The sequence below is a fragment of the Lolium rigidum genome, chromosome 6 (genome assembly GCF_022539505.1).
Source record: "Lolium rigidum isolate FL_2022 chromosome 6, APGP_CSIRO_Lrig_0.1, whole genome shotgun sequence".
In the NCBI taxonomy this organism is placed as follows: domain Eukaryota; kingdom Viridiplantae; phylum Streptophyta; class Magnoliopsida; order Poales; family Poaceae; genus Lolium; species Lolium rigidum.
Window position 1 is genome coordinate 355,849,688 of NC_061513.1, and position 7,984 is coordinate 355,857,671.

General features: G+C 47.4%; 1 protein-coding gene across 1 annotated transcript; it reads right to left on the bottom strand.

Moving 5' to 3' along the window:
* Positions 1-3,023: 3,023 nt before the first annotated feature.
* On the bottom strand, positions 3,024-4,519 carry LOC124667493 (S-norcoclaurine synthase 1-like). The gene is made up of 2 exons (XM_047204759.1): positions 3,846-4,519; positions 3,024-3,751 (listed from the first exon to the last, which is right to left on the bottom strand). Exons 1-2 carry the CDS (start codon positions 4,364-4,366, stop codon positions 3,181-3,183), a joined length of 1,092 nt encoding a protein of 363 aa, XP_047060715.1. The 5' UTR covers positions 4,367-4,519; the 3' UTR covers positions 3,024-3,180.
* Between the last annotated feature and the right edge of the window lie 3,465 nt (positions 4,520-7,984).

Below are 7,984 nucleotides of genomic sequence, written 5' to 3' on the forward strand. Positions count from 1 at the left end.
AGATGATGGTGTATTCTGCTACAAAAATTGATTTCAGGTTCTCAAGCAATCTTTTTGTCTATATGATGTGATTATCTTATAATAAATATCTCACTTAATTTTGCTTCTCACGATTGACTAATTAGCGCACATCAATCATATGTGATGTATTTTCTCTTGTTTTTTTTTACTTTTTATGTTTCAATATATCACTCTAGTCGTAAAGAAAAGATCAAGAACTAGAGTTGAACTAACTGTCTTTGTTTATTTCATTATGCAAATCGTTTTTGTTGTTCAGGGTATCTCGCTTAGCGGAGTTTCTTCTGGATGGTGATGCTTTTGGACCGCCTAAGAAGACAGTACATGATTTGGAAAAATATGATCCAGATGCTCTTGGGTTCTGTGAGAAGATGGCTACTTAGCTACAGGTACTCAAAACAGCTGTTTGCAATATATCAGAATAAGGAGGATCCCTACTTTCCATGACTCTGGTGATGTATTAAGAACCTACACTTTTTTTATTCAGCATGTTAAAGAGTATTTAGCTTTTTTCATTGTGTTATTTGTTTTTCCCACAATATAGCATACATGTATATGGTGTAGAGCAAGGATATAGCTTACCGTTCTGCCTGGACGTCGGCCATGGACCCAACTTTTTCTGTTTGTTCTCTTCAGTACATCAAAGAAAAACTGTTGAAAACAGTGACTCCTTGTAGATATAGAGATTAACAATGACAAAGAGGATTTTCCGTGCAGATCTAGTGACACGTGAACTTGCAGTATGTTATTTTCGCTGCAATTAGGTGATTGAATCCATCCTCGAATTTTACTATAGGTTGGAGGGATTTATTAGTGCATTCTGCTGCCCTCTGTTTGCAACTCTGAGTGTCAGTACATCTGAAAACTGTCAAAATATTGACTTCTTTTATAGTATTCCTTCCATTCTATAATTCTTGTCGTGGTTTTGGTTTAGATTTGAACTACAATCAGGATAAGAATTATAAACGGAGGGAATAGTAGATAAAGAGTTTTAACAATGACTTGCGAAAAAGACATCAACTGATCTTCATGGCGTGCTTGAGGAAGGCCACGCCCAACGGCCAGGCAATGGATCGTATACGTATAGGCGGGAAGCGTCCAACTTTCAGTCGATTGGAGGAGGATTTCGGCTGAATCAAGCGAAAGTCAGTCGACATTTTGGGTGGGCATGTGGTGAATGATGTTACAGAGGACAGTGACGGCCAGGAAGAGGGACTGTATGTCGACGCCACCAAGGGCAGGAGCCCTCTTGCTGTCCCGACTCCCTGCGAGCGCAGAGTGCCGATGTGGATTGCCGAGAACTGCAGTGATGGCGATATTGGGGAGGCAGTGGAAGTGATCATGGAAGCGTATAGCAAGAGGATGATTACCAGTGATAGCGAGGACAAGAACAAGGACATGGATGGCAAGGATGGTAAGGTGCAGGAGGAGTTGAGTGTTACACCCACCACTAGAAAGCGTCTGTTACGTGGATTCAGCGTAAGAAGAGATTTTGGGTGGATTAACAGACTTCGCTGATGGTTGATGTGTTGACCATGCCTTACAGTCTGACACTAATTTTGATGTTCAGTTGTGTTTGAGGTCACCCCCCTGTAGTTTTCAGTTAAAAAGACAAGTACCTTTGTTTTCCATGTATATTGTTGGGGCTTCTCTGACTACATTGTTGTAGGTTGGATTATCAACGTGGCAAACTTTATTCTGGTGTCGAAGTTTAGCTAGCTTGACCACATTTAAGAATCTCATATTCTGGTGACCTGCAGTATTAAATAGTGATCATGCAGTTAGAACCTATAAAATAAGTACAATAAGGATTGTACTCATAAGATGATGGTGTATTCTGCTAAAAAGATTGATTTCAGGTTCTCAAGTTATCATTTTGACTATATGCTTTAACGTCTTATAATAAATATCTCACTTAATTTTGCTTCTCACGATTGACTAATTAGCACACATCAAGCATATGTGATGTATTTTCTTTTATTTTTTACTTTTCATGTTTCAATATATCATTCTAGTCGTAAAGAAAAGATCAAGATCAAGAACTAGAATTGAACTAACTGTCTTTGTTTATTTCATTATGCAAATCGTTTTTGTTGTTCAGGGTATCTCGCTTAGCGGAGTTTTCTTCTGGATGGTGATGCTTTTGGACCGCCTAAGAAAACAGTACATGATTTGGAAAAATAAGATCCAGATGCTCTTGAGTTCTGCGAGAAGATGGCTACACGTTACTCAAAACAGCTGTTTGCAATATATCAGAATAAGGAGGATTACTACTTTCCATGACTCTGGTGAAGTATTAAGAACCTACACTTTTCTTATTCAGCATGTTAAAGAGTATTTAGTTTTTTTCAATGTACTATTTGTTTTTCCCAAAATATAGCATACATGTATATGGTGATATAGCTTATCGTTCTGCCCAGACGTCAGCCATGGATCCAACTTTTTCTGTTTGTTCTCTTCAGTACATCGTGTTGATATGTATAAGTGGATTGCCTAGTCCTTTCCATCAGTTCGGATTTTTGGTTGCGTTGGCTTATGCATGAAGCTTGACATGGTATCAGAGCCCAGGGTCTCAAATTCGAGTCCTGGCTTTCGCAATATTTGCCCACCCCTATGTCCGCCGTGCATACAACCATTCATACATGTGCTATTCTTCTTTCCACGTGTTGACCTTCTCTTCTCTTCTCCTAGTCACACGTGAGGAGGGGTGTTGATATGTATAAGTGGATTGCCTAGCCCTTTCCATCAGTTCGGACTTTTGGTTGCGTTGGCTTGTGCATGAAGCTTGACACATCGAATAAAAACTGTTGAAAACAGGGACTCTTCGTAGATAGAGATTAACAATGACAAAGAGGAATTTCCGTGTAGATATAGTGACACTTGTGCTTGTAGTTATGTTATTTTCGCAACAATTAGGTGATTGAATCCATCCTTGAATTTTATTATAGGTTGAAGCGATTTATTGGTGCGTTATGCTGCCCTCTGTTTGCAACTCTACATCTTAAAAAAAACTGTCAAAATATCAACTTCTTTTATAGTACTCCTTCCATTCTATATTCTTGTCGTGGTCTTGGTTTAGATTTAAACTACAATCAGGACAAGAATTATGAAACAGAGGGAATAGTAGATATATAGTTTTAACAATGACTTGTGAAAAATACATCAAGTGATCTTCATGGCGTCCATGATGTTTTTGCCTTCGAGTTTGCTGGAGAGGACGAGCTTCACATAATCCTCGACGCTGATGCTCCTGTACCGCACTTCCTCATCTCCGACGACCTCCTCCAGCGGCCCGTAGGTGGTGCCGAACTTTCCGCTGTGGAACGCGGCGATGGACATCCGCTCCTCTCGCGCATTGACCACTGCTCTGTGCTCGACGCTCTTGTACTTCCCGTTGGTGAGCACCTCGACGACGTCACCGACGTTGGCGACGAGGGCCCCAGGGAGCGGCATGACGGGGACCCAGCCTCCGTTCCTCCTGATCTGCAGCCCGGGAACAGAGCTGACCTGCAGCAGCAGCGTGAGCCCGACGGCGTCCGAGTGCGGCGACAGACCCAGCATTCTGTCCACGTGTGCCTCCGGGCACGGCGGGTAATAGTTCATCCTCATGCCCTGCGTCGCGGCGAGCCTTGTCATGTCCGAGTGGTCTCGCGCGCCCAGGTTCTCAGCCATGGCCCGAAGCAGCTCGCTGGCTACCCTCTGCACCGCCGCGGAGTAGCTCTCCAAGCAGTTCCTGCAACAGCGGATAAATCGACGCAGCTATCACAATTGTAATGCATCGAATGCTACGTTAACTGGCTGGATCAAAACATGGTGTATTTACTTACTTGAATGTGGAAGGGTTGGACGGCCAAAGGTGGAGGTCGCGGTAGCTGGGCGGCTGCGTGAGAAGGAAGAACATGTCTGCCCAGTCCAGCTTCTGCTCCTCTGAGACGACGAACGCCTGCCCGTACCCCTCGATCCCTCCGGGCTCCTGGGCGAGGGATGCCTTCTCCTCCAGCGGCAGCGCGAAGAACCCCATGACGTTCCTCTTCATCTCCTCCATTGTCTCCTCAGGAATCCCGTGGTTCACGATCTGGAAGAAGCCCCAGTTCTCGCAGGCCAACCGCATCCTGGCGGCCTCCTCGGCCCGGTCGTCCTGAAGGAGCCGGCCGAGGTCGATGACGGGGACATGCTCCTGTTCGTGAGCAGGGCCGTCGAGTTGCAGGTCCACCGTGTTGGGCTGAGGCAGCAGGTAACGGTGCAGGAGGGTGGGTGTGGCAGTGAGGTCTTGAGGCCGGGCAGCGAGGTCCTGCACGTTGGGCACGGGCAGCGAGCCGCCCAGGTTCCGCGGCTTGGCGACTTCCATCGATCGGAACTGATCGTCGTTCGATTGTTGTGCTTGCTCTTGCTCACAGCTCACTCCGATAGTGATTTATTTTGCAGGTGAAAGCCGGCCTACGCGTTTGTCCGCATGTCGTTGGCTAGGTGGAGGAAGACGATTTCAACTGCAAGAACTATAGTTGCTCTGCAAATGGCAAGATAAGAGAAAGTTGGATGCCGACCTGGCAACTACCATTACTTTGTTTTTCTTGTAAGATCAGGCACTGACTCATTTGGCAACAGAGAGTTATTGCCCAACCATAACCATTCCCATGCCACAAAATTCTCCTCGTCCTCATCCCACTAACCGTCTTGGTGCCAGTTCTTATGCTAGTTCTTAAGCAAATAACCATCGGTTGGGCACATGGCCACAAGTAACAGAACTACAAGTGATATAGGCAACTAAATAACAGCAACATATGCAAGAGAAAAATGGGCACATGAAGATCGCGAGGAAGAAGAGGACTGGAGAGTGCGGACACTGCACTTGAGTTGTTGCATATTGTTGCATCTCCATCTGAATGCCACATTTGCTATTTTGGTTCTCTCTTTAACTTCATTTACTTATAACTTTCTTCTGTGCTGCTCATTATCTGCAAAAAATTGTGATTGAGGCAACTTGGCATAATTGTGTTTCTCCACCTGGTTCGATCCGCACCAAATCATGTGTGAACATCTTGATATAACGAGTATCCTTGCCAAGTTTGATGCATATATATGTATATGATCATAGGCCCATCTGCACGCTTAGGGAAACATGTCCTTATTTGTAGAAAGCACTCTCTCTCATCTAGACACTTATTTGTTTTAAGAAAGGATTTTCTGTGTGTGGATTAACAGAGATCTTCTGTTGACCATGCCTATGCTGAATTTAATTCTCAAGTCATATTAAGTATCTTCCTTTTCCATGTAAACTGTAGGATTTCTCAGACTACACTGTCGTACGGTAAACAATCAACATGACACACTATTTTTTGGTATCAAAATCCAGCTATCTTGCTGACTCCATGGATCCTGATAATCACGGCATTTATATTTTCTGAAAGAAGTATATGGAGCAATTTGTTCTGCAGATGGTATGCTCGTTATGAGACGTCCTCATAATGTAGTTTTCTCTTTGTCTATTGATAAATAATAACACGCAATACAAGCATATGCGATATTGTATTGTCATTTACGTTTTCAAATACATTAATCCAGTCCTAGGCAAGAGATCAAGAACTAGCATTGAACTTGGATTTTCTCTGTCTCATTCTGAAACTTGTTTTCTTTGTTTAAGGGGTTCTGGCATGACGGAGTTTCTTCTGGACGTTGATGCTTTTGGACCGCTTAAGAAGGCTGTACATGATTTGGAATGTACGATCAATGTCCTCTCGAGTTCCGTCGGAATATTGCTTTCCGTTCCTCAGTTATCTGCAATATGTCAGAACAAGCAGGACCCCTACTTTCCATAGCTCTGGTTTAAGTAATCACCAACTCCATATGCTGACCTTTCTGTGACCCTGTCAGGCTCACTCTTTTTGTATATATAGGTGTACTTTTGTTTCTTCCAGGTAGTCTGTACACTGAGGGCATTCTGAAGTTAGTTTTGGAGAATGCAGCTATCTTGATGTTCCTACCAGTAAGATACCCGCTGCTACGCAAAGTGCGCGGCTGACTGTGTCAATGTTGTTTAGCTGTAGCGCTGGTGCTGACTGCCTGTAATACCCCTGCATTGTACATATGCCCCATTTATCCTGGAGAAGTTACCAAGGTGTACTTGTCCATCTATTCTGTGTTGTTTGATTGCATTGTTCATGGATTCTGGATGTCATCATGCCTTCTCGCCTGCCAATGGAGGTGTGATCAATGCATTATTAACTGCAAGCTTATTATTCAGTGAACCTTTTCGGAACGATTTTTCTACGGCAATGCATGGAAGGATGAGACTGATTTAATTGACTAGAAATTTGCCAGGTCGATGCCAATTTCAGGTTTGTTGTGAGCACTTGTTGGTACTTCAAACTGGTCGTTCACGACGCCCGGCTGCACTGAGCAGCTTCCATCTACTCACTACCTTAATCTGCATTACTCCTCTTCGTTTAGGCCATATATTAATATCTGTCCAGCGGTTTTGAGCTAAATGTCTGAATCATAGTTCAACACTCCTGTAACTAGTTGCCGCTGTTCTCTCAAGCTGCAATTGTTTGTCTCGTTGGTTGCAAGAACGGCACTGTACTGCGATTTGGGGTCGTGGAGTCGGGGTCTTCAGACTTCAGGTTAACGCTTGGGGCACCTCTAAGGGCATCTCCAACCGGGCGACCCATCCCGCGCCCGCGCGTTCGGATGGGTCGAAACGGACAAAACCGCGGCCCAGCGCGTGGACCCATCCCTAAAACGGATGGCCGCGGCATTCGGGACGATCCAAACCCGGCCCAAATCTTGGACGAGTTTGCGTGGCCGCGGACGCGAAAGGCTGGTCGCTCGCGTCCTCCCTTGTCCGCCCCTGGCCCGCCTGTCTGCCTCCCAAAACAGAAAACACTCCACTGTACTCCCAAAACCTAGAGATGGCCGACGAAGCGACTGCCGCCGCCACCGCCACCACCGCCACCATCGGAGAGGAGGCACCCACGGCCGTTGCCGCTCCTGCTGTGGAGGCGGCTCCTGAACTGGCGGAGGCTGAGCTCCCCCCCCCGGGCCGCTGACGAAGAAGGCGAAGGCCGACCTCACCCCGGAGCAGAGGAAGCTCGAGAGCAAGAAGAGGGCCGACCGCCGCAGGGCGCTCGACCAACGGAAGAGGGAAACCGCTGCCGAGGTGGAGCGGCAGCGGGCGGCGGAGCAGCTTCTCCAACTCAAGACGGAGGCGAAGAGCACTGTCCTTCAAGAGCAGCAGGCGCAGGCCATGCTCTTTTACGGCCACCCAGCGCTCGGCCAGCACATGATCATCCCCGGCACCGACGCGGCCTCGGTGGGGAGCTCGGCCTCCTCCGTGACCCGGCCCCTTCCTCCAAGGTCAACTGCCCCACCGACTGCCCTATTTGGGCACGAAATGGGGGCGCATGGGCGGCACGCGTACCAGTCACGGGATGGGTCACCGGAGGGGGCGAGTCCATGACGGGGCCGTCACCTTCGTCCATTGACCTGAACCGTGCGCCGGCGAACTCCAAAGGCCCCAAGAACCTGGGAGCAGCTGCGACGTCCGGTGCACGCAACCTGTTCGACGATCTGTCGGTCGCGCGCGCGCAGTCACCGTCCACCGTGCAGGCCCCTCCGTCTCTCGCGCAGACAATGCCGACGACCCTGCCATATCCTTCGACACAGCAGGCTCCCCAGCCACCTCCCATTGACACATAGGAGGGCACAACTACCTGTCCCGGCAGCATAAACATTGAGGAGGAGCCGTTGTTCGGTGAGGGCCTCACACAAGCCGCAGCTGCACAAGCTCGAGATCGCCGGGTAAGCAAACGAACCGCCAACTACACGGAGAAGGAGGACAAGGTGCTCGTCGACGGATGGTTGACCATCGGGCAAGATGCGTTGACGGGTGCCGAGCAGAAGGGGACCGCATTCTGGCGCCGGATCTATGAATACTTCCATGAACATCACAAATATGGACATGAGCCAT